The sequence below is a fragment of the Sceloporus occidentalis genome, unplaced genomic scaffold (assembly GCF_023333645.1).
Source record: "Sceloporus occidentalis isolate IW3139 unplaced genomic scaffold, rSceOcc1.0.p SCAF_2, whole genome shotgun sequence".
NCBI classification, from domain to species: domain Eukaryota; kingdom Metazoa; phylum Chordata; class Lepidosauria; order Squamata; family Phrynosomatidae; genus Sceloporus; species Sceloporus occidentalis.
In genome coordinates this window covers 55,436,890-55,464,031 of record NW_028316982.1, presented here as the reverse complement: position 1 = coordinate 55,464,031, position 27,142 = coordinate 55,436,890, and the positions used below count along the sequence as shown (strand labels likewise).

At 41.7% G+C, this 27,142-nt stretch overlaps 1 protein-coding gene across 2 annotated transcripts; it reads right to left on the bottom strand.

The window, feature by feature from the left end:
* Positions 1–279: 279 nt before the first annotated feature.
* On the bottom strand, positions 280–26,940 carry AIRE (autoimmune regulator). 2 transcript variants are annotated; one of them, XM_089507787.1, is made up of 13 exons: positions 26,746–26,940; positions 25,520–25,694; positions 24,617–24,769; positions 24,164–24,235; positions 22,303–22,436; positions 19,468–19,545; positions 17,541–17,656; positions 15,126–15,222; positions 13,345–13,500; positions 8,799–8,920; positions 6,138–6,234; positions 4,649–4,717; positions 280–395 (listed from the first exon to the last, which is right to left on the bottom strand). In XM_089507787.1, the coding sequence occupies exons 1-13, from the start codon at positions 26,938–26,940 to the stop codon at positions 315–317; spliced, it is 1,545 nt and encodes a 514-aa protein (XP_089363913.1). In that variant the 3' UTR covers positions 280–314. The 2 variants fall into 2 exon arrangements, with proteins under 2 accessions (XP_089363913.1, XP_089363914.1); XM_089507788.1 differs by lacking the exon at positions 19,468–19,545 and having other exon boundaries at positions 22,315–22,436; positions 26,746–26,895.
* Between the last annotated feature and the right edge of the window lie 202 nt (positions 26,941–27,142).

The following is a 27,142-nucleotide window of genomic DNA, read 5'->3' as shown; positions in this document are numbered from 1 at the left end:
AATATTTAGAGTGCTTTGCTTCTGAAAATTGCTGCTGACATTTCTATGAGAAAAGAAAACTTGAGTATCTCACAAATCAATGTTTCATCATGCAATTATTGGAGAGAGATTAGTTGCTTACCTGCTGTTATACAAATTTTAAAAAATGCATTATCTCAACTGGAAAGCACAGAAGTATCGGTTTGACAAAATGATTGTCACAGTAATATGGATACCACATTAAAGCAGTATTTACTAGGATGCTAGTATTCAGCAGTAGAAAAAAAAATTAAGCACATCTGATGTTACAGCAAAAGAAGGCCAGATCCAGAGTCCTATGAGAACAATCCTTGGGTGTCAGAAATAGGACGTGACATGTTCTGGAATGCCCAATGCAAGATCCCATCAAAGGTATTCTGGAAGATTACAGGGAAAAAGAAAGGCATTTCTATTTTTCTACTTGATCATGAACATGAACATAATTATTAAAAAGACACAACTCATGGTAACAGAACAAAAAATATAGTCAAAAAGGAAATCTCATGTTGTAAAGGAATTTTGAGTCCACTGACCAAATAAGCAAAGATTCAATAATGGTGAAAGTGCGTATTCTGTCTGAAAGATAGATTTTTTTTTGGGGGGGGGGATGTAGGACAAGTTACATGGCAAACAGCTCTCTCCTCTAACAGCTTGCCCCTTCCAGCATTTACTACTTGCGGCAACCAACTAATTCTGTCTAATGGTAGGACCAGCCCTGTATAAGACCTTGTACTACTACTACTACTACTACTACTACTATTATTACTCCACATTTCCCCCCATATATGGACTCAATGCAACAAGTGTAAAACCACACAAATTAAAAACAATACAAAAACACTAGAAAGTATAAATATAATATTTTCAAAGCCATTGAACAATTTATAAAGTTGAAAACATTAACCATTAAAATAGAAAGATGTATTTTAATTACGCTACAAACTTTTAATTGCACAGCACTTAAAAGCCCAGCCCTCATCCATAAAGGCCTGACAGCACAAAAGTGTTTCTACCTGAAGATTTAAAGAGCACAGGAATGGGGACACCATGACCTCTCTAGGGAGGGAATTCCAAAGTCTAATAGCAGCCACTGAGAAGGCCCTCTCCCTTGTTCCCAATAAACAAGCACCAGAAGGTGGTGGAACAGAAAGAAGGGCCTTTCTAGACAAGCTTAGAACTCTAATTCATCCATAAAAGGAGATACAGTCCATCAAATAACTTGGGCCTAAGCCATATAGGGCTTTATAGCTCAAAACCACTTTGAATTGTCCTTGGAAACAAAACAACAGCTAATGAAGCTGTTGTAACAAGGTTGTTGTGTGCTCCCTGTAACCAGTTCCTGTTAACAACCTGGCTGCAGCTCTTTGGACTAACCAAGTGCTGAAGTTTCTCAGCACTTTTCAAAAGCAGCCCCAGGTAGAGGCATTACAATAATCCAAACAGGGTGTAACCAAAACATGTTCCATTGTGGCCAAATATGACTTCTCCAAGAACGGGCACAGTTAGCACATTGGCTTTAACTATGCAAATGCACTCTTGGTCACTATTAAGACCTGGACCTCCAGGCTCAAAGCTGAATCCAGGAGTACCCCTACACTGTGAACCTGCATTTTCAGGGGGAGTGTAACTACATCTAACAAAGGCGAAGTCCCTACTCTCAGATTTTTCTTTTGACTGATCCGGAGTACCTCTATCTTGTTTGGATTAAGCTTCAATTTATTTGCCCTCATCCAGTCCATGCACCGGTTTAGCACAAGAATGGCTTCCTTGAAATTAAGTGAAAAGGAGTGATAGAGCTGGTTAGCAGCAGCATACTGGTGGCACCTTACTCTAAAACTCTGGACAACCTTTCCCAGCAGTTTCATGTAGATTTCAAATAGCACAGAGGATAAGAATGAACCCTGAGACACCCCACAGGCCAATGGCCAAGGGGTTGTGTGGGAATCCCTTAGCGCCACCCTGTGAGAGGATCCTGCCAAGAAACAACTGGGTTACTGTAGAACAGTACCGTCAAGCCCCATCCCAGAGAGGTAATTCAGACAGATACCATGGTCAATGGTATCAAAAGCAATTGAGAGATCCAACAGAATCAACAGAGACACATTCTCCCTGTCCAGTTGTCTGCATTGATCATCTATGAAGGTGATCAAAGCTGTCTCCGTCTCATAACCAGGTCTTAATCCAGAGTAAAATGGATCTGGAGCTATCTTATCCAGGAGCCCCTGAAGTTGAGAGGCCACCACATGTCCTCCTCTTGCTTGCTTAATTAGCCAGGAGGGGCAAGGGTCTAGTACACATGTGGTGGCTCCCTCCTTTCCAAGTATCGTCCTTAAGCTGCAGAGATTGAAAAGTGTCCATCAATGATGGACAAATGGGCCAAGGTTACATCCACCAGAACTGTGTCAACTCTGTTATCTAAGGGGTCATTTCCACTGGCAATTTGAATCGCTTCTTGATTTGCCTTTGCTCCGTTTTAGAAAGTGTGATCACTTTTTCCCCCCTCGATTGTTGTTCTCACTGGCAGCTCCGCTTCTGAATCCCCTGTCAATCATCTGATGTAAAAGGCAGCCTGAGCAGCCCAGCTTGGAAATGGAGAGGGGGGGTTGAAAGCTGGAAATGTGTGACCTGAGGCTGAGAGAGCGTGATGGGGAGGAAGAGGAAGAAGGAGGCAGGAGAAGGAGGATGAAGGAGGTAGGGTCAGGAACCTTGCAGGAGAAGGAAGAGAGGGAGGGGGAGGAAGGCTCTGGGAGGGAAAGGCAAACAGAGGACCCTTCAGAAGAAGGAAGAGGGGCAAGAAGGCTCTGGGGAGGCAAGGCAAACGGAGGCAGAGGGGCAAGAAGTCTAGGGCCGGGGGAGGGAGTGGAGAGGAGGAGGATGGAGAAAAGGCTGGGGGACCCAGGGGGAGGAGGAAGAGGACAGAGAACATATTTCTTTTAAAAATAAAATAAAATTAATCGCAAAATCGATAGAATGATTTAGCAACTACTTGGCTTTGCAAGTAGTTGCTTGACTAATCTATCGATTTTTCAATTTATTCTTTTTTGGAAAAAAAAAGAACCCAAGAAGGCAGCACTGTGTGTGTGTGTGACATCTCTGGGGAGGGATGGGACACACACCCCCCTCTGCCATTTGCCCCTCCCCCCTGAAAGAATTGATTCCACTCTGGTGTTCCTACTCATGGGACACGTGTCTGAATCGATTCTTCGGGGAAAAAACTCAAAAAAAGTACTACCACCACCACCACCCCGGGCTCTTTGCATTTGCTCCACATTTTCCCCACTGGAATTGATCAAATGAGGATTGGGATCGATTTCCAGTGGAAACCAGGAGTATATAGCTCAAATCAGGATTCAGAGCTTTTCATAGTGAAATGACCCCTAAGAGTGAACCACAGAGCTTTTATCTGTGAAATGGTGGACAAATTATTCACAGTGAGCTGTTGAGTGCCTTACCTTCTCCTTTGGATTAGATTGTTTACAGACCCTTGACCACTCAAAACTGTTCTACTGAATGGTTCTGTGCAGAAGCAATTGTGCCTTTTTTTGCTACTTTTACTGACCCACATACATCTTCTGATAGATTTTAGCCTGTTTTCAGTTGCTTAGAATGCCTGCCACTGCCATCCCCATCTCATTCATTTCATTACTGCTAGCTCCTTAGAAAATCAAGGGGCTGGTTTAGCTCTGCTCTATGAGATGGGACACTTAGGAGCAATCATGTTAACTACCCTGGTCATTTCCCCATTCCAGTGATCAACTAGGGCTTTGACAGGATCACCTGCCAAGGCAGCAGGAAACTGCCCAAGAGCCATCAGGAATAAATCTGGCTCCATAAGCCTCCTAAGGTGGATCATCTAATGGGTCTCCCACCCCTGCATAGGTTTTGAGTCACACCAAGTTTAAACCTGACCAAGAAGTGATTTGTCCATGACATAGGAGCAGTAAAAAGCTCCTACATTCCCAGATCACCATCATCCTCTCCTTACAGAAAACAAAATCTAGAGATGTTCAGCAGTATGAGTGGGGCCAGATATCACTTGGGACAGACCCATGGTTGTCATGACAGACAGGAAATCCTGAGCTACTCCCAACAGGATAACATGGATACTGAAGTCTCACAGCATCACAAGCTGCAAAGACTCCAACACCACCCCCAAGACCACACCAGCTAGCTCAGGAAGGGAGACTGTTGAGCAGCAGGGTGGGCAGTACACCAACGGAATCTCTAATCCTTAGAGACCACTGCAACTGCACCTTTTTGCCCCCCAAGTCTTGCCTGCTGCAACACAGAGAATCTTGGTAGGCAAAGATGTGAGAGATTAACACACACACCACAGCCTCATCCAACTAGATCTCTGTAATACACGCTAGGTTGGCCTGTTCATCCAGGATCAAGTCCTGAATGGCAGCTGTTTTACCATTTACCAATCTGGCATTAAGCAGCAGCAATTGGAACCTAGGGAGGTTACCATATTACCTGATACATATATGGGTATGGTCAGATTATAACTAGAATGCCAAGTGTTGAAAGTTAGGAGGGATTGGGTTCTGTAGAAACCTATGATTTCCTTAATCTGTAGAACTGTTCAGAAATGTGCTATGTCATAAAATCACAAGAAGATTGTTATTACCTCCCCTAAGAGGGAATCCAACTCATCTTTGTTCAGAACAGGTCCAGTTCCAGCAGATTCTTCCACCACCTAAGATTCAAAATACTATCTTAGAACATTATCCTATGTGTGTTTATTCAGACATAAACCCTGCTGAATTCAATGGGATGTACTCTCAGTTGAATAATTATTATATTGCAGCCATAATAATTAAATTCTACTTCTATGCAATGGAAATGCTTGGAGGTGGAATCAGCTAAGAGAAGCCTTATATGTAGCCTACTGTTAGGGTAATGTTTTCCAGAGCAATGGCGGTGTTCTGCAAAGAACCCCACTTGTTCAATCTGAATTTGGTTTTTCTTTCCAGGGTCTGGAGGTGGTTCTGCAAGTATGAGGAAGCAGGTGCTGATCAGCTGGCCACTAAAATCCATCTCCTGAAGCCTTTTAAAACAATTTTTCTTTTTAAAAATACAGTACTTTATGAACAGATGAATGGGAAGTCACATCAGTCTTCATGTAGAACTTTTGCACAAGAGCATTCAAGAATACACCCATTCTCCCAGCTGCTACTGCCACCTACACACAAGATACCACACGCATGCTGGAAGATGTCTCCATTTGCATATTTAACACCATCATCTGGGCAGCTGAGGGTCCCTCTTTCCCACTTCCTCGCTAGGTGTGCAACAGGAGGTGGAGCGTGTGGAAGTGCAGCTCCATCTCCTCAGCTACTAGTCAAATCGGGATGCTCCAGTTGCCCTTTTGCATAGGGAGAAGGAAGACGAACTTTCATCCCTAGTATAACACTGTTCTTTCTTTCCCGCTAGATCTCTTCAGCCAATTAGTGAGTGAGAGAATGGAGCTGCTTGAACGAACCCCTTGGTTGTTGTTGTGATCACCAGGACACTTTTACAATGTCCAAAAATTTACTAATTCAGGCACAACCAAGGGCTCTAGCCTCTGCCTTCAACATAAGTGGAGTGGTGGAAGCAAATTGGAAGAAAGCTGATGTAAGATATTAATAATAATCATACTTTTAAAATATGTTGGAATAAATTACAGTCAGCCCTTCGTATCCACAGATTCTTGTGCTACGATATATATTTTTAGCCATGTTCCCAATTCTGAGAATCCTTCAGAAGAGGGTCATGGAGACTATCACACTACACTGTTCTAATGCTACATTCCAGTCTAACTCGTATGACAACATCCTATGGAATTCTGGGATCTGCAGTTTAGTGAAGGGCATTTAGAATTCTCAGCCTGTTTGCTCTTGGGCCTCACTAAACTACAAACCTTTAAATTCCACAAGATGTTACCATGGCAGTTAAAGTAGAATATAAGAAACCACAACATCTAACAGTCAAGGATTCTGGGAGTTGTAAACTAAAAACAGCTGAGGAACAAGTCTTTGGGAACTATTGACATCATATATGGTTCTCCCCAAGTTTCTTTTATGACTTTTACCCACTGGTGCTGATAAAGCAGGAAAAAATATGGAACCTCTGACCTTCACAGCTCGGAGTGCTGGTGTAGTTGAGTTTGCATCTCCTTCCAAGTTGATGACTGCAGAATTGCCAGAACAGGACTTGCAGATCAAGATTCCACTGGAACAGAATATAAGAAAAACACTGATGTACACATTGTAGACAAAGGCTTATGTTTCATAAACCATGGATAACAGGATAAATCTGGATAGAACTCCTTCTTAAACTAGCAGGTTCAGACTCTCATCCCTAAATGCTCTTTCACAAAACAAACAAACAAACAAACAAACCTCCAGTTTCTTCTTGCTGACCTTTAGTTTTCTGTATGCAACATTTCCTTTCTATCTTTCTTTCTGGTGTGGAGAAACAGCATTTGATCAACTGCTTTGTGATGCGAAACAGGCAGTGTCTGCTTTGTAAACTGAATTGTTTTAATTGCTTTTTTTCTTTTTACATATTTAAATACTGTGAATAGTTTCATTCAGTTTTAATGTTTACTTCTTTATGTTTTAAGCTGTATCATTTTTTTAAAATAGTAAGATGCCTTGATTTTCAGTTTGGGGGAAAGGCAGGATACTATTACTATTATGTGCTGCTTGATCAAGTGTAAGGCTCATTTATGTTGGAAAACGCTTCTCAACTGAGCATTCTCTTTAACTCCTTTCACCCATTTGCTATGAGAGCAATGGGACTTCAAGCAGTAAGGGTTTCCTGCATGCCTCTCTACCCTATTCATGTTGTCTGTAAAACTTCCCCCATTTGCTCAGGTATCCATTGTGGGGATGTATCTAAGCAACCAGAGGACCTTCCAGGTATGTTTGCAAACACAAAAGTCTCCCCCCCCCCCCTTCTTTCTCATTCAAGATAGGGAGTGCAGGCTCTGCTGAGCTGCCCTCTTGGAACATTTCTATAAAGTCAGGGTTTAGGCATTGAATGTACACATGTCTGAATGTAATTAGTAAAGTTTTTAGTGAAGAAATTCGTAGCAATGAAATACTGTCTTATTTTCCTAAAACTAGTCTGAGAAACCCAAGAGATTCAGCACTTCCATTTGTGAACTCTGTTAAAGGAGGTTGAGTCTTAATTGAACCAGTCTTCATCTTTCCCAGAAAAGGGGCCAACACCTAGGATTCTTCCTCTGACCCAATCACCTATACCAGGGGTAGGTAACCTACGGCCCGTGGGCCGAATCCGGCCCAGCGAGGCCTTGGGACCGCCCCCAGCCTGGTCCTGCCACTGATTGCCGCTGGGGCCTTTGGCCTCTCTCGTGAGGGGGCAAGGGGGGGGCAATTGTCTATAGAAGCCTCAGAAACATGCATTTATATTAACATTTTTTAAAAAATCAACACATTTTTTCGTATGTCCTCCATTAGAAAATTTTGTCCTACATTTGTCCCGGTTTATTTATTTATTTAATTTTTTTTAAAAAAAAAAAAACATTATTTATTTATTTATTTTTTGCCTCCGGCCCCCCAGTTGTCTGAGGGACAGCAACCCGGCCCTCAGCTCAAAAAGGTTGCCTACTCCTGACCTATACAAATGATAATTTGGCTGCCCAACTATATGACAGAGCCCAAGACCACTGTTGGGCATTAACCCCCGATGCAGCCGGGGCTTGTCTCGAGTTGTATGAAACAGCACTGCCCTCGGAGGAGCTTTTTTAAAAAGACTACAGCAGTGGTTCCCAACCTTTGGTCCTCCAGATATTTTGGACTTCAGCTCTCATAATTTCCAACTATTGGCCATGTTGGCTGGGGCTTCCGGGATCTGAAGTCCAAAACAAACGGGGGTCCAAAAGTTGCAAACTACAGGAACACTGATGCTAAGAATTGTTGGAGGATAGTTAGTCCAGGTACACAGTGGAAGCTCCCAAGCACAAATGGCTCTTATTAAAAATACATGGTCGCCTCTGAAAAAAAAATTAATTACTGAGATCAAACAATTTAATGATAAAGTAGCACATTTGGTTGGGAAGCAAGAACCTACATAGTCTTTAAGTATTGGCTGCTATGATTTGTCACAACTGGGCTAAATCAAAAGCATCCCAATCTCCATGCTCACTGGCACTTATTTCTTGTGGTATTTGTCCCATATGATGATGGGGATTGTCATGCCTCCAGAGCATCTTTGATGCTCTTGAGACATATATTTAGTTAAGATTATATTAGGTTTTCTATGTAATTAGTTTAGAAGGGGAAATAGAGATCTACAGCTTTAAGAAAGGCAAGGATTGTGGGAAATCCCAGGGTCTTATGCTGTCTCCCTCTAGTTAGTTTCTGTGTGTAGTAGATTTCAGCCAAGTCAGACCTGGAGAGAGTATTTTCCTTTGACAAAAAGATAAGTCCACAAAAGAAGAAAGATAGTCCTCAGAAGAAAAAAGATAGAATCCATCAAGAAGAGAGCAAGGTATTTAGGAAGGACTATTGAGAAAGAAGAAATCAGTTTCATGTTATTTGTGTTTATAACCAGTAAAGCTTTTGAAACTTAAGAAATTTGTGGACAAGTCTTTTGTTCTGGCTGTGATCCCGAGAGCCAGAGGCCTTACTACACCCAAAGTCCATAGCATCGCTCTTGGGACAAAACAGGGATAATGGAATGTTAAAATGTGTCAAGCAATGATTTGGGCATGGGTAACAAGTTGGGGAGTTAAGGATAGCTTTGTTCTTCTTGGATATAATTGATACCTGATTTGATCTGTAGAGGCAGGAAAATGGCAGGGCCAGTGGAAAGCCCTGAAACATTTATTGCAGTAGGTCATGTCTCCTCCTTTCCTGCATATGCCACACTTGTCACCAATGGTCAGTTTCTGTAAAAAGAAGAATTGGGAATCAGGTTATACTTGGAAAGACTGTTCCACTTTTCTTGTGGTATGTTGAGTCTTGTGGCACGTTAAAGACTAAGAAGCTGTATTTGGCATAAGCTTCGATAGCTAGCAGCTTATAGACAGAGGCCAGCATTCTGTTAGGGCTAGTATCCCTTATGCATATGGGTTCATTCAGGGGTTGGGCACTGTAGGGGCTGATATTTCTGTTCTCCCACCACAGCAGCCAAAACCCTCCACTTTATTGTAAATCCCCTAAAGACATCCCATGTGGTCATTCTGTGTTTCACAGTAAACAGGCAAAATCAGAGGGGTGTTTGGACACATCCCATAGCCAGGTACAGAATGATGACATCAGCATTGAGATCTGGCAGGGTCTTCCTCCTTAGCCAGATTCTGACTGCATTCTGCAAAGCACAAAAAGGCTATGCAGGGCACCTTCAGGAGCTTTGCAGGAAGTGAGCAGAAAGGTACTGTATATGGCCCAGTTCAGCATAGGTCCATATGTAGATATTCATGCTATCCTGTTGTGATGTAGGGCTGAGGCCATAATCTTATGAATTGGGATGCTGTTCATGGAAGCTTATGAAAATGAAACTTATTAGTCTTTTAGGGGGCACAAGATGAAAATGGCGGTGTTTGTAGTGGTGGTTGTGGTTCTTCTTCTTTTAAAGTGCAATAGGTCCAACTGGAAAGAAGTGGCTGGCCCAAGATCACCTACTGTATTTAATGGCTCCCAATCTAAGTTCCAGTTCTACACTCTAACTACTGCAGGCCCTTGGTATTCACTGGGGTTTGGTTCCATGATCCCCCACGGATATCAAAATCTTTGGATGTTCAAGTCTCTTTAAATACAAAAGATAATAAAATTGTGTCCCTTATATAAAATGGCAAAATCAGGGTTTGCCTTTTAGAATGTATATATTTTACAAAATATTTTAAAGCTGTACACAATTATTGCACTACAATACTTGAATCTGTGGATAAAGAATTTGTGAATATGGAGGACTCACTGTGCAACCCAAGACTACCAACTTCTGGTAAATGTTTATCCTCCCCTATTCTAATTGTGCATCATATGCAAGCAAAATTTGTGTATATATTGTTCAGTGCCCTAAGATTTTATGATAAAGGGTGCTACAGAAATGTTTAAATAAAGTAAAATAAAATAAAACAAAACATGTTTCTTTTCACTGTCTTAAAATTCTAGGAATCCCAGACTTCACCATGGGTAAGTAGAAATCTGGGTAGGTCAGATAAACTGAATTCTAAATAAAATCTGGATTAGAGGAATTTGTCTATACTCTAAAATAGTAGATCAGCTAAGAAACATAATGTACACTTCTCAACATTTCTTGCTGCTTTGTTCCATGTGATGCCATGCCATCATGCTATAACTGAAGGATTAACACGAATGTCATTAACTGAGTCACCTATCTTTGTTATGTCTCAGATCAGAAAAAATACTCTCAGGCACTCCAGAGCAGAGCTTAGAAAAATCCCTTTGTGAAGTACAGATCCCAGAATCCTCTAGTTAGTGTCCATACTGACTGGGAATTCTAGAAGCTTTAGTCCAAAAATAAGTTTTCCAAACTCCACACTGAATGACTATAATATCCAGCATTCCTGATTCTTGACCATTTAAGCAATGGCTGATGGAAGTTGGAATTTAAGAGCATCTGAAGGCCCACCTGCTTCAGATGAACCTGCAGAAACTTAAACTACTTTTCTTGCTTGTAATTCTGTGAACTATGTCATAATTTGTCTGAACTTTAGCAATATGCAACAGGGACGTAGCCAGGATTTTGGGAAGGGGGGGGGGTCAAGACTAAGTGCCACCATTTTGAGAGGCTAAGGGCCCCCTCCCAAGACACAAAAAGAGGGTCGAGTGTTTACCCTCGACACCTCGATGGCACCACTTTAACTTCCGTTATGGCTTCATGCTATGGAATCTTGGGATCTGTAGTTTTGAGGACCTGTTGAGTCATCTGTCAGGTGCCACAACAAACTACAAATCCCAGCATTTCACAACATGGAGCCAAGGGCAGTTAAAGTGGCATCAAACTGGATTATTTTTTCAGTGCAGATGCAAACTGAGTCCTTCCTCTGAAGGTGTTTACATCAGATAAATTCAGCTCGATAAAGCAAAGTGCAGCTGCTCACGCAATGAGCGGCAGCCACTCTGTTCATGCTCAGAGACACTCTGCTCATGCTTTGAGACACTGCATTCCAACTTCTGAGCTGAGCTAAGAACCCAGGCTGCATCCACACAACATTTCATTCCCACTTCCATGAGGGATTTTTAATTCCAAGACATACATACACACACACACACGCACGCACACACACACGATTTTTAATTCCAAGACTCATCCATCTATCTATCTATCTATCTATCTATCTATCTATCTATCTATCTATCTATCATAATTTTAAATTCCAAGACATTATACCTTCCTTTCTTTTTATGAAAAACAAACCCCTTTAAGAGAATCCTATTTTGGGAGAAAGGCAGGGTATAAAATCAATCAATAAAAAATTATAGTGCAATAGTCCATCAGTGCATGGCTTGCATTATAAGACTTTATACCTTTATACATTTAAAAACAATTAAAATCACAGTAGGCTCAGAGTGCTATAGAATCATGGAATCAGAGTTGGAAGAGACCCCAAGGGCCATCCAGTCCAACCCCATTCTGCCATGCAGGAACTCCCAGTCAAAGCATCCCCAACAAATTATGTAATGGAGGTGTCCATCTACATTGTAGAAAGATATACTATAGATTAATGCTATGGAAAATCACCACCTTGAGTCCGTATATTGGGAGAAAGGCAGGATATAAGAAAATAACAACAACAACATCTGGGTATTGTAGTTTTGTGAGACATTTAGCATTCTTTGTCAGAGAGCTCTGGTGGCACAACATACTACAAATCCCAGGATTTTCCATAGCATTAAAGTAGTGTCGAACTGGATTATTTCTGCAGTGTGCAGCCTTATTAGACTGCAGTTTCCAGCAGTCTGTGGTGCTGCTGGATGATGGGGCCTGCAGTCTAGCATTGCCTGGAGCAAGGCCATAGGACTCCACAGCCCCGATTCATCATCTTAGATTGATTCCATATACAGTATTAATTAATTAATCATAAAATCATAGAGTTAGAAGAGACCTCAAGAAGAGCCATCCAGTCCAACCCCATTCTGCCATGCAGGAACTCTCCATCAAAGCATCCCCATTGACATGCTGAAAAAGGGCCAGCTAACTGTATTTTATTCTATTTGTCTTTTAAAAAAGAGAAAAAACAAGGCTGGAAGGAAGCCTCTTGCCTTTTTGCATCGCAGACCCTCCTCTTTTTTGTTGTTGCAAAAATCCAGAAATGACTGTTTTTGAAAACATGAGTCCATTCTCAGGAGAAATGTCCAGAGTAGAGTCCGAGTCTCCTTTCTCTGGACTTCTGAAACCTAAATTATTCCAAAATCCAAAACTGACCCTGAGAGCATCTAGTCTGACCCCACCTCATGGAAACTTGGGAATCCTGAAGGTTTAGATCAATTACTGAATTATTGAATTATACAAGGAATGGTGGTCTCAGGGTTTTGCTGAGCTCAGTGTACAGAAGCACAACATTATTTTTAAAATATTGTGCATTAAATTACCTTCAGTCTATGTCTGTGAGATGCATATGAAACATACATGGATTCCATCTCCCATTATATCCCATTAGACATATATAAATATAGCAAACTCTGAAAAACTCAAAAATCCTAAATACATCTAGTCCTCAGCATTTTGGGTAAGGGATATTATTATTATTATTATTATTATTATTATCTTACTATATTGTATATGGATATAACTGCTGAAAGGAAAGTTAAAAGTCACCTTTTCTTTCTTTTATGTTTCCCTTTAGAAGCTTCCTTCCTTCCTTTTTCTTTCTTCCTTTCTCCCCTTCCTCTTCCTCCCTTTCTTTTCCTTCTTTTCTTCAGTTCTCCCTCCCTCCCTCCCTCCCTATCATTCTTCCTTCCTTTTTCCCCTTCCTTCCCTTCTTCGGAGACTTTTATTCTGGCAAAAGCACAAGGGAGGAGGGGGGAGGAGGCGGAGGAGCGGAAGCCGGACTCCGATGGAAATGAAAGAGAAAGAAATCACAAGGACCCCTTCCCTCCTCCTTCTCTCTCTCTCTCTCTCTCTGAGCTTTCTCCGTGGTTTTGATGGAGGGGAGGAGGAAGGAGCTTGAAGGCCCCCAGGGCCTGAAGGGGGGGTCCGGACCCCCAACCCCCCCTTCCCTACGTCCCTGTATGCAAGCCTGTGGCAGAAGACAGACAATGCAAGCAAGATAACAAAATATTTTGCAGCATCACACTGACTTGACATCCATGGGAGCATGTAAAATATTCCACAGTTACTACTGACCAGCTGTTTCTCATTTCCCACACACTGTAATGTTGGCAGCACGGTCACAGGCACTGGAGACAAGGGGGGCAGAGGCTGTCTCAAAGAAGTACACACAGGTTCTTTGATAAGGATTCTCCGCCCATCTTCTGTTGTCCTTCGCACATATATAGCACTCTAGTCAGGTATAAAAAAAATTAATATCATTCTCTGTTCCAGGGATTTTCAGCTTTTGACCCACCAGATGTGCTGGGCTTCAGTTCTTTAAAACTGACCATTGCCCATGCTGACTGGGAGCTGCAGTTCAAAATATGCTCACATTTTAAGACTCTCAGGGGAGGGCTTTCTCTCAGTCTCAGGAGATTGCCTTCTCAGTGTCTGCTCCTGTGCTATGGAACTATTTGCCACAGGAGATTAGATTGTCCCCTCTTTGCTCTCCTTTTATCAGGCTACTGTCTCCTTTCTCACAGAAGGAAAAGTGAGCCACCATAAAAGAGCACAAGACACTTTCTGTTTGAGACAAAGGACACAACACTGTCTTCCTCCAGTTCCACATACAATCTAGCTCCAGACTTGCAACTGAACTTTGCTTTAACAATTAGAGCAGCATTTCTACACTTCAGAGAAGTACGAGGGTCATTCAACAAGTACTTAGTCTCACCGCCCGATGGCGCTGCTGTTACAAAAGAGTTTTACCATTGTGCAGTACATTCTTTTAGAAGCCTACTGTCAAAGTTTCAGTCAATTCCCTTCATTTGTTTTGTTTTGATAGCCTTTGGAAGCGAGTGTGTCGGTCGGTTTTACAAAAATGTAAAAAGAGCAGTATCATTCGGTGATTCGATTCTTGTTTTTGGAAGGGAAAACGCACAGCGAAATCAAAGAGCGCTTGGATGCTGTGTACGGTGACTCTTCTCCTTCGATGGCGACTGTCAAGAATTGGTTCAACGAGTTTGTTCGTGGCCGCACGTCGGTTTTTGATGAGCCACACCCAGGTGCCTGTTCTATCGGCCAGAAAGGTGATGGCCACCGTTTTCTAGGATTCACAAGGTGTGATCCTCATCGATTACCTCGAGAAGGGTAAAACAGTCATGGGGCTCTACTATGCCGACTTATAGGGCTGATTCAGCACAGAATTGAAGAAAAAACGGCCCCGTTTGGCGAAGAAAAAAGTGCTGTTCCACCACGACAACGCGCCGGTTCACACCTCTGCGGTCGCCATGGCCAAATTGGTCGAACTGGGCTACGAATTGCTGCCCAATCCACCGTATTCTCCAGATTTGGCCGCCTGTGACTTCTTTTTGTTTCTGAACCTGAAAAAGTCACTCGCCGGGAAAATATTTGGGTCGAACGAGGAGGTCATCGCCGCCACGGAGGCCTATTTTGCAGACCTCGGGGGAAAGTATTTTTCAGACGGGTTGAAAAAGTTGGAGCATCGCTGGGCCAAGTGTATCGAGCTAAAAGGAGACTATGTTGAAAAATAAATCGCCACTTTTCCAAAATTTTCGTTTTTCTTTTGTAGGCTAAGTATTTATTGAATGACCCTCATAGGCTAGCTTGCTGGGGGGAGAGGGAGTACAGGATGGCACATACAGCTCTCAACACCTGGTTCCCTGTTCTCCAGTATCAGTTGCTTTTAACAGCTGACCCAATGGTGAGGCCAGCTCTGAAAAGCATGCCTTGCCTCATATCACAACCAGCCATAGAAGGAAATGCATGAGCAAGATGGAATCGCCTTGGAGCTGTTCAAAAAAGAGCAGCATGAGGAGACAAGGAATTGTTGGTCTCTGGAAAGTCAGAGTTACCTGAGTTTGAGAAAGCGGCTCTCTGTTGTTCTCCTCTTCATTGCACTGATCTTGTTTCACCTTCCCAGGTGAGCAGGAATCACACCTCCATGTCCCACTGCCCCAAAGTAGAAATACATTTGTAGCAAGAGAAGAGAGAGGAAGAAATACACAAAGAAGCTAAGCAAATGTTTTTGGAAATCAAAATCTTCCCCTTGGGGAAAAATGGCATCTTTGTGTAGTGTCATTAATCTAGTGGAGAAAGGCACTTACATCCAGGTTAGTTCTCTGTGTACATAAAAATCATGGAACAGGAAAAGTGGAGAACAGTTGCCTTCCCCCTCCTTTCCAGACTTCTGTTCTAGTAGTCCTTGGCATGAGTGGTGTGAACTGGTGTGGCAGGTGTACCACCAAAAGTAGATATGTTCTACTTCTTTAACAGAAACTTTGTTACTAGGAGTCAAAATAATATGGAAATAATAGGGATAGGCTCCCACACCACAAAAAGAAGGGCATTTCAACATGTTTCAGCAAACTTTTAAACCAAAATTACATTTTGCACATGTGAAATGAAACAGCCAGGTGAGGTAAGCCTCGCATAAACAAGCACATAAAAAAAGTCTTTTAAAGACCACTTGAAAGCTTTTTTTAAAATGCATCTCAGTAAGACTTGTTTCTTTCAATAGCCTTGACTTTTCTTATGATTTCCATTTTACTGGTGAAACGCATCACACACCTTTGCCTTTCAACATGCCAGTGTAGCTAGTGAGGCAGGCAAATCTGCTTTCCTCTTTTCTTTCTTTTTTGCTCTTCACGCATGCTCAGTAAGTAGTTCTGGAAATGGCTGTTTATCTCATACATAAGCACACAAGCTACAATAGGACCATCTAGAGTAGAATCCCATTCATTCCCATGTGAAGTTTAATTGCATTGTTTACTGCAGACACTCTGCATCAACCTAACACTGAAAGTCTGTCTTCTCCAGCCTTCCTTCACCATCCTCCCAATGATAAAGCTGCAAAAAACCTTCCACTTACACAAAAGACAAGAAAGGTGGGGAGCTGGACTGGACTCACATGAAAAGACTCAGTAAAAAGGAGCTTCTTTTTCCAGAGGTTTTGTTAACTGTAATATGACTGTATATCCCAGTTCAGCTGTTTCTCTTTCCAATATTCCTTTGATTTTTTTTATTATATTTTTGTTCAAGACCTCCTCCATGTAAGCTAGAGACACTAGACCAGGGGTTGGCAACCTCTGGCCCGTGGGCCGGATGCAGCCCGCGGGCGCTTTTCCGCCGGCCCCTGGTCCCTCCTGCCGCTGAAATCGCCGCCGATTTTGGCCGCTCCGGCCACCATTTTGTCCTTCAAAATGGTGGCGAAGTCTCGCGCAACCATAAAGGCCGCGCGAGACTTCGCCGCCATTTTGAAGGGGAAAATGGCGGCGCCCATTAGGAGGCCCGCTGAGGCCTCCGGAGCCCTGAAACGGGACTCCAGCAGCTGCACCGGGCCTCTGGGAAGCCCACTGTGGCAGCCGGAGACCCGAAACGGGGCTCCAGCAGCCGCACTGGGCTTCTGGGAGGCCCGCTGCAGCAGGAGCCCAGAAATGGGGCTCCGGTGGCCGCAGCAGGCCTTCCAATGGGCGCCGCCCACCTCCCTCCTGGCTCTGCCCTCCCTCCTCCCTCCTATAAATGGAGGGGCAGGGGGGAAGAAGGAGGAGGAGGCAGAGAGAGAGATAGAGAGAGGGAGGGGAGGAGAGGGAGGGGAGGAGAGGGAGAGGAGGAGAGAGAGAGAGAGGGTGGGAGGGAGAGGAGAGAGAGGGAGGGAGGGGAGGAGAGAGAGAGAGAGAAAGGGTGGGAGGGTGGGAGGGAGAGGAGAGAGAGGGAGGGAGGGGAGAAGAGAGAGAGAGAGAGAGAGAGAGGGTGGGAGTGAGAGGGAGGGAGGAAGGGAGAGAAAGAAAGTGGTTTGAGACAGTGGCATGCGTTTTTTGCTGTTTTGTCGCCTTGCCTAGTCGCTTCCATGCTTGCAAATCTTGCTATCATTATGCTTGTCCTTTGGTATTCTCTTTGCAAAATCCCCCCACATGGACTTGCTTGCTCTTTTCTGGGTTGAGACAGTGTGCATGCATTTTTCCTGTGTTATGGCATTGCCTAGTAGCTTCTTGCAAATATTATTATTATGCGGCTCCGCCCCGGAGGGTGGAAACTCCGCCCCTGACATGTGGCTCCGCCCCCAGATAGTGGAAGCTCCGCCCTGGCATGCAGCTCCACCCCAGAGGGTGGAAGCTCCACCCCCGTGTGCGGCTCCGCCTCCGGAGGGTGGAAGCTCCACCCCCAGCTTTGGCCCCCCAGTTGTCTGAGGGACAGCAACCCGGCCCCCGGCTCAAAAAGGTTGCCTACCCCTGCACTAGACTGACATTCACTAGTAGAATTGTCATTACCTGGGAATCTCTGTCAGTGGTGGTACAAGGCAGGCAAGATGGAAGGCCTTGGGGCATCCATCACAACAGATCAGTTCCCCACCATCCCTGCAGACAGCACATTCATCATCATTCTTCTGGCCCAGCAAATTGAGGGAGGACTAAAACAGAAAGAAGACTCAGGAGTTTATCAGACAAGGGGAATTGGAAGTATAATCCAATGGCAATCCAAACGCAATCATGGGGTTTAATGTTATTGCATGATAGACTACCACATGCAATTTCAGGCAATGGGAAGTCAGTCTGAATGCAATCATGGGGTTTCACGTTATTGTGTGATAGACTACCACACACAATTTCAGGCAATAGCAAGCTATTTTCGGGCAATTGGAAGTCAGTTCGAATGCAATTCGAATTCACGTAAATTAGCTGAACTAGCAAATTCATGTGAATGTGTTCTGGCCCCACTTTCTTTTCATTCAAAATTAAGAGAAATTCCTCCCATGTGATAAACTCCTCAGTTTTCATCTAGATTTTCTAAACATGACTGAAGAGTGTGTCACTGAAGTTTTTTTCACCCACTAGCCAGATCAGGAGCCTCTGCAATTATTATCACGTTTTAAGTACCTAAAATTTAGCAAGCATTGCAGAGATGTTTTTAAAAAGAAGGAAGCCCTACCTGACTACATAAATTTACAGTGCTTCATCAATAAAGGTTAATAATAATAATAATAATAATAATAATAATAAAGTTTATATCACTTCTTTTTCAGAAAATAACTGATATTCTTTCCTTAGCTTTTCACTTCTTTGTTCGTATGGACTCTTTTATAAACCTGACATCTTTGGTGAGATGTCTGGAGGATATGCAAAGCATTTGAAAGCCTTGCTCATTTGCCCCTATTCAGAAAGAAAGAAAGAAACAAACAAACAAACAAACAAACAAACCTAAGCAAGGGAAGGTGCTGACATGTAATGCATTGGATATAACCTGGGAAATGGCTGTAAACAGTTGCAACCACTGTTTAACTTTGAAGTGTTTGGGGGAATTCCATCTTAGCAGGAGTGGTTCAAGTTCTACTAAGAAAAAATGTTTTTTTTATGATAAAACCCCTTTCTCACTGGCACCAATTTAATCTGGCACCAATTTAAGTATCTGAAGAAATCCGGGACTTCCCATGTCGGGTGGACCTTTCATGAAACAATAAATGGCAAAGATAGAAGACTAAAGAGCTAAATTACAAGACACCAATATCATAACACAAAGGATGGCACTCAGCATGACCCATGATATGTACCTGTCTCAGGAGAATTTACCAATCTTGTGACGGACGTTTAGAGTAGTATTAAGCTTTATATAATATATTTTCATAAGAAGCTGCTTTGCTGCTCTCTTTCTGTCTCTTACTTTCCTTTTTTTTAAAAATATATATATATATATAATACTGAACATGTACTTTTTCACAAATTAATCTCCTTTCACCTATAATTTTCAACTTCAGTCTTTTTGTCCTGACTAAGCCCAGCCTATAAATTCTAGATCCCATGGAAATGCAAATTCTTCCCACTTCTAAGGTGATAATAGTGCACGTAAAGGATAGTGCATTTGCAGTTAGACTGTAGACACCTTGGTTGAAATCCCCACATAGTCATTCCCAGCATGATCTACTTCACAGGTAAGGATAGTCTTATGTATATACCAGCTGAACTTCTTGCAGGAAGGTGGAGTAAAAACATGATTAAAAATAAAATATGATTGTTGAGTGTAAGGCTGAACAATTTTTGATATACTGTATGTTACTTTAAAAATGTGATAACACGATACATCACAATCTCAAGATGAGGAAATGTGCAGAGAGAACAAAATAAAATGCAAAGAACACTGAGAGAGTAGGGCTGGAACAGGCAAATCCCTGGTACTGGGGAGTGGGGATGGAAATCTCATTACCTGTTGGGAAACTGAATCTCCAGTCTTCAAAGATACAGTGTGGCACTCATCCTGCAAGTTAGCTTTTTGATGTCCATTCTGAAAACAGAGAAAAGAGCACATTGTTGTAGGCAAAGGTGGGCAACTATGGCCCTCCAGATATTTTTGGTCTACAACTCCTATTAGCTGTACCTAGCAGAGCCAACGAGGAAATATTATGGGGCTGGTAGTGTCAGGGATGATGGGAGTTGTAGCTCTTCACCTGTGGTTCTAACTCACCACCTTGTTATGCAGCAGAGCTGACCAGCTTTGGTCAGTGGTTAATGCTTTTCTTCCAAGCAGCAGAGTTTCAGAGAATAGGCTGAAGACCCTGACAAACTCTCCAAGCCTTCTCACTCTTCTTCCTCAGATGTCTCCAAACTTCTCCAGGATTCTGCTGGCTCTTGTATCTTCACTCAAGACACCAGACAACTCAGTAGTCTTATATAAAAGATCTACTTTATTCTACTATATACAAATACTATATGCCCAATACTCCACAATATCTCCAAACCACTCCAACTACCCAACAAAAAACATTGGCAAACATTGCAATTATTATAGCCATTGTTAATCACCACCCACTAGTCAGTTTCCACCCAGTGGGTGTGTACATTCATTTTGATTGGTTCACATAGTTCAACTCACACTTAAGACCAACCCAAGTATTTCATCATTTTACCTTGTACACTTAATGAATCTCAGGTGTTTCCAATTGTACATTCTATAATTCTGTCCTTGACTTTCAAGACTTCTAAATTACATTAGCTTTTTCACCTGTGTAGCTTCTTAATTGCTCTTGCTTAGTCATTGTGACTTTCACATACATATTTTATTTCTATTACTGTATGTCCCATGTTGCATTTTCCTTAACAGGTAGTCCATGAACATCTGGAGTACCACACTTGCCCATCATTGCACTAAGGGACAAATCCCACTGAACATAGAGGTCTTATTTCCAAGTAAACATGAACAGGTTGCATTCTTGATTAAAGGCACAAAATGCACCAATTCATTAGTGTTTCTATACCTAGGGCCATTTCACACTACATCATGTTAGCATTATGATTCCACTTTAGCTGCTATGGCTCCATTCTATGGTATAGTCACAATTTAAGGAGCAGTCTTTAGAATTCTCAGCCAGAGAGCTTTAGTGCCTCATCAAACTACAAAGGTCAAGATTCTATGAGATGTAGCCATGGAAGCTGAAATGAAGTTATAGCACTATACTGGTGGAATTCAAAGATACAGCCATGTTAGTCTGCAGAATCAATATGTAGAGAGATCTTGTAGCAGCTTTGAGACTAACTGAAATACAGAAGTTGGCAGCATGAACTTTCATAGACTTCAGTCTATATGCATCTGAGGAAATAGAAGGAGCCCTGGTGGCGCAGTGGTTAAATGCCTGTACTGCAGCCATTCACTCAAAGCCACAAGGTTGCGAGTTCAAGACCAGCAAAAGGGCCCAAGCTCGACTCAGGCTTGCATCCTTCCGAGGTCGCTAAAATGAGTACCCAGACTGTTGGGGGCAAATTAGCTTACTTGCTAATTAGCTTACTTGCTGTTCACCGCTATGATCTTTGGAACAGCGGTATATAAATAAAACAAATTATTATTATTATTAGACTACAAAAGCTCATGCTGCCAACTTCTTTATTTCAGTTATTCTCAAAGATGCTACAAGATCTCTCTACATACTGATTCTCATAGCACTATAGACATGCAATATAAAAGGGCCTCTAGCTTTAAAAGCCAAAATTACACTCGTCTCCAGATCTATCCCACCCAGAACATACAGAGATCTGTGGATATGAACATCCCACAGTCTTTAACCAAACCAGTCAACTAACACTGTTTTCTCTAATGCTATTTTCTACCACAGCTGTAGTAATGGTGATAACACAAACTTTATGCTGGTCATCAAAACACAGCTGACCCAGAGAGCTAGAGAGTAGTATCCATTAGTATTCTCTGAAGCAGGGGTGGGCAATTTGTGCTCTTCTAGATATTGTTGGACAGCAACTTCCATTAGTTCTAGTAAGTATAGTCAATGGTGAGGATCATGAGTGATTCAGTATAACAATATCTAGAGGCCAAACGTTGCCTACCTGAAATTCAAAGAAATGCAGAAAAACCTTTACTAATTTTTCCACAAGTGAAACAGCCAAGCTGAAAAGTGAAACAAGAGCTAAAGCTACACCTGAATGATGTGCTCTGGGTTTTGGATGCAGCAGCAGCCTTCTAAGGCCTGATTTATGCACCTTTTTATTGTTCTCAGTGACCCTGTGGAATTCCCTAGTGTGGTGAATGAGCCATGTGACTTATTTGACATGGTCAGAGGCTCTCAGTTTTGCAACACAAATCAAAGCAAAGAATAATTATTTTTGGACTACTTTTCTTAGAGTCTCCCAGTTGGCATGGCTGGGAGACTGTAGTAAAAAAAAGCCACTTTTCCAAGCTCTGGGTTGGCAGTACAGAGTACTACACAAAAGGAATGGTGGGGAAACACAGATGTTATACAACTGATAATGTTAATTGTAAAGGACTTTGCTGCAAGAGCTATAGACATAATAACTAGCTAGATGTGTTTGTGGCTCACAGCACCTTCTATGACATCACAAAACCCCACTCTTGTGACATTAGGAAGACCCACTCCTTTCAGTTTTGGCCTGAAATCTCAGAGAATAGGAGGGGGCTGTTGACTTGCCCTACATTCTTAGTAATTGGTCCTGGATGTGTATAGGTAAACCAGCCTGGTATATATATTAATCTGGTCAAGAGAGCCCTAGAAAATGAGACGATGCGAGTGTCACTTACATATTCAGGGACCTGGGATTCTTTGGCTTTCATGCTCAGTTTCATTTCACAAACTTTATTCCTCTCATCAAAGTTTTCCAATTTGCTTGATGCATACATTTCACCACCAGCTTTGATGCATTTCTTGGTATCACCTGGAAAAAGCAAGCTTGTATTGACTGTATGTCATCAGAACTGGAATATAAAGTTGCCCCTGTTATAATGGTCTTTTGCATTTTAGCTATAGCTGGAATCCTAAACTAAAACTTCCTTCTTGGCATGTATCAAACTACTGCATAGTAAACAGTGCACAAAAGCAATGTCTAGGTGAAAAAAAGACAATCAAAACAAGAACTGGAACAATTTTCGTGTGAGGAGCTATTTTGCTTAAAAAAAGAGAGGGGGTAACTGAAGAGAAACATGATAGATATGTATAAAATGATGCATGGTGTGGAGATACCAGATAGGAAATACATTTTCTTCCTCTCTCATAATACTAAAACACTCACAAATAGTGAGAGATCCAGGACAGATAAAAGAAAGTACATGTTACTCCACATACATTTAGCGTAGGGAAACCTTGATGTGTGTGCATGCACTTTCAAACCACCTGTAGACTTATGACGACCCCAGGAATTTAATAGGAGTTTCATAGGCAAGGAATACTCAGAAGTGCTTCTTCCTCTGAAAATATAGCCTACAGCACCTGGTGTTCATTGGTAATCTCCCATCCAAGCACTAACAAGGGCTGACCCTGCTTAGCTTCCAAGATCAGACAACATCTGGTGCCTGATACCAAAATCTGTAGATACTCAAATCCCATTATATAAAATGGTGAAATAAAATGGTGTCCCTGATAGAAAATGTCAAAATCAGGGTTTGCTTTTTTGGAATTTGTTTAAAGCTTTGGATGCTTGAATCCATGGACACAGAATCCGTGGTTAAGGAGGACTGACTATATGTGAAAGAACAAAAATTCAGATAATAATTTGGTTCACAAAAATATTGTAGGTACAGATGCTACTGCAGTACAATGGATAGCTTACTGGATTTGCATATGGTAAATCTGGGTTCAAATGCCTAGCTATATAAGTTCCTGAGTGTCTCGGGTAAGTAGTTTTCTTTCCATCTAATTTCACAGATGCTTGGCTAGGTGAGAATTCTGTGAACAGAACAAATCTCTACATTCCCAAAAACAAGGAACAGATTTTCAACCTAAGGGCATTATCATATGAACTCCATTCTCACAGGAATCATGTCAGGTTTTTTTTTAAATTTGAACATCATGGCATGTCTTCTCAATCATGCAATTGGGGCTGCTGATCCCATCGTACTCCCTTCCTGACTCTCCCTTAACCCTGCCTCCTTGTCCTGTGCCCAGTATGCCTTGCATTTTTTAAATTTCATTTTTATTTTCACTTTTTCCACAGAATTACAGAGCTCTGCTACTACAAGTTAATTTATAAAAAGAATAAGAAAAGAAATATATATTTTTTAAAAATGGAAATCAAGCTGGTTGGGAATAGTGGGAGGGGGGGTGCCCTGGTAGGCTGGGAGGTGATATATAAATACTTTAGGTAAACAAACTGAGGCTGGCATACTTCGGATACATCATGAGAAGGAAGAACTAATTGGAAAAGACAATTATGCTGGGAAAGGTAGAGGGAAGTAGATAGAGAGGAAGGCCACATGCCAGATGGATGGACTGTATTAAGGAAGTCACGGTTATGGGGTTGCAGGAATTAAGCAGAGCAATGGAGGGCAGGGGGTCTTGGAGATGCCTCATCAACAGGGTCGCCATGAGTCAAGATCGACTCGAAGGCAGTTAACAACAACAAAACAAATAAGCATTGCAGTCACTTTATTTATAAATAAAGCTTACCAGTGAGAATTGAGTAATGTTGAATCCCAACATTTTCTGATTTCTTCATAGCTTTTGTCCTTGGAAGGGAACCTGTTGATTTACAAAAGAAATTATAATACTGTACTAAAAGCAGGATATGGGTCCCCCCCCCCCCCCAGACTGAGAAGTAGTTACAGATCCCATTCAGATAACAAAGGTTGTCTGGGCTGTTGTCAGAAGATCATGCATCATTTGTACACAAATGGAAATGAAATGAAATGAAATGAAAATTATGGACTCCATGTTGCATTTGATATACACACAGTTCTTATGTACAAAAAGAGGAAATACATTATCTTAACAGAATTCTGTCTCTGGGGCTTTTGTTTTGTGCATACAGATGTGGAAGGCTAAACTTTATTCTCCATACTTCCTCAGCTAAATTCTAATGTCCACAAAAACTACATCAAAGCCAAAGATATAGTTTTGTACCAAAGTGTGGATCGCCTTTTGATGAAGATTGAGAGAGGTGCAGACAGTCTTTCTCCTCCATTGCCTTCCTCTTTCCTTGAGCCTTGTGCTGAATCAGTACCTTGGGACTAGATGTGAGTTTCCTTGCCTTGCGATGCCTGTTAAAATCCATATCTAAAAAAAGGGAAACCACCAAGACTGAATGGGGATTGTTGGCTAAACCTATAGAAACCTTACCTGTGAAAATGGAAGACATACTCCATAAAGCAGGAAGACAAATAATGTTGTGCTATGGAACACATGGGCTACTAGTTATATCTTTACATATACTTTATATATTTTCCAAAGCAAATAAATTATGCTTTAGATATTTAGTTAGAATATTTATACCCTGCCCTTCATCCAAAAAGGCTCCTGGAGTAGCTTACAAATGGTTAATTTGACAGTTCCTTGCCCTAAGGCATACAGTCTAAATAAGATGAGACACACAAAGAAAAAGAAATGGCAATGGAGGAGGGGATTAGGTCCATCAGATACTGCCCATTCTTCTCTGCCTCAGCTGCCACAACAATGGCAATTAGGATGGAATAGATATTATATAAGAGTCCCCCCTCTTACAGTAGTCATTTTAAAGAGGAGGAAATAGTATCCTCAAGTGGTTCTGTAAGTTTCAAGTGTGATCTTCCAAAATAGAAATGTGAAATATATCTAAGACTGGATCCTTATTGTAACTGAGCAAACTTCAGTCCTTTGGAAATCAGTGGAACAAGTTAGTCATGACTTAAGTTCCATATTGTTGATTTCAATAGGAAAGATCACAGGATTCAACCCCTAAGTCCCAGCTTCTAAACCTAAGGGTGTGCCATTCTCCATCTTTTCTTTATAATTCACTGATAAACAGGCTACGATGTTATGAGCAATTACCTTTAGGAAAGCTGCTTCGAATGGACTGGAGCTTGCAATATCTCTCCATGTTGTAATCCTTGAAGAGGACCCTCCAGAAGTCCTGGATGGAGGGTGAATCCTGGCTCAGCAGCCATGTTAACATGGCATGAAAAGCCTTGTGACAGCCTTCCTTTTCATTCAGATGAAGAGTCTCCTTCAAGAAAAAAGAAAAAGGAAGGGGGGAAAAACCCAACTACCAAACAGAACCACCGAACAGAGTTGAATGGGCCATTAACATGTTTCAGTGAGATCCATCTTCCACAGGAGGAGAGAATCAGTGGCTAAATGGGGACTATGTAAGATTATATTTATGCTGGATGTGTTTCACAGCTTCCACAAAGTGAAGTTTCACCATGAAGGCAATACAACTAAAAAGGGGAATACTGAATAACAAGGAAACCACACAAGTATCACTTATCATCTGAGTGTTTTTAACATCTTTGTATGATCATCAAGCCAGTGAAGCCTGAAGTTTGTATGATGTATTCTGTGCATTTTAGTTGATTTAATAAAGGTATTGATTTTGTGGATATGTTGTTATATGTTATCGTCTGAATGTTAAACAACTCTGAAGAGCTACGATACAATCATTTCACAGAGTATCAGATACAGATTTTTTAGCTATTTGTCAGGATTTTGAAAAGATATTAATAGTCTTTGGTGTGTAAGACATCGACCAGACTTTGGAGCACAGTTCAAGGTTCAACCCAAAGGTTGGTACTGCAGTATACTACCCAATTTCAGTCTCTGGTGGAACTTTTCTATTCAGAACTGGGCTCAGAGAAAGGCCAGTGTAAGCAGAATGGGAATAAAAATGCATGGCTGTGAAGAATGGTGTCAATGACCACACTTCCCCAAAAGATATCATTGTATAGGTTGAATGTCTGACATTTGCTTTTTTCCTATTAGTTTGAGAAATTGTATCTTCTTTTAAAGTATACATTGCCCACTATAGGAACGAGCAATTTTAAAAAATTAAAACCTTGTGCAGAATTCCATACAGAAATGCAAAATAAAACATTACAACTCCAAAAACAAAGCACAAAAATTCAGATTGAATATGATGGTTTTATATGAACTTAAAAGTGCAATTATGTAAACTATTTTTGTATACAAATTATATGCACACTGTAACAGAACTGGAGATATTCTTGCATTATCCCCTGAAGAACAAACAGGCTCAGAAATGTTCTTGCTTCTCTCACCTTGAACATGTCTTCAGTGACAACGTCATAGTCTGCAAGTCCATGAAGTAATGGAAAGACATCATCCACAGCCATTGAAATCTCTGTGCGATAAAGCTTCAATAATTTCCGCAAGTCCCTCTCTCCCAATGGTCTATCAGAACTAAACATCCTGAGACAGAGTATAGGATGGTTAGGATCATTCACCCACTGCATCCATTTTTTTCTTTTGTTATCCAAAATTTGTCACCCTTCACCACACAAAAGCCTTAATCTCCTCCTCATTCTTGATGTAGGAATGCAGAAAACCTGTAGGATAAAGCTCCTAACTTCTATCAAAGTAAAATATGTGGTTATATCCCTAGAAAATGTTATGATCCTTACTGTCAGCTCATCTTTCTTTAAGAATTCAAATGTA

Excerpts from the sequence above, each read along its gene's own strand:
- AIRE (XM_089507787.1), bottom strand. The coding sequence starts at position 26,940 with ATGCAGTGGGTGAATGATCCTAACCATCCTATACTCTGTCTCAGGATG. Across the intron at positions 24,236-24,616 it reads AAAAGGCGATCCACACTTTG|GTTCCCTTCCAAGGACAAAA; the intron begins GTACAAAACTAT and ends GTAAATCAACAG. Across the intron at positions 8,921-13,344 it reads TGGGAAATGAGAAACAGCTG|AAACTGACCATTGGTGACAA; the intron begins GTCAGTAGTAAC and ends TTCTTTTTACAG.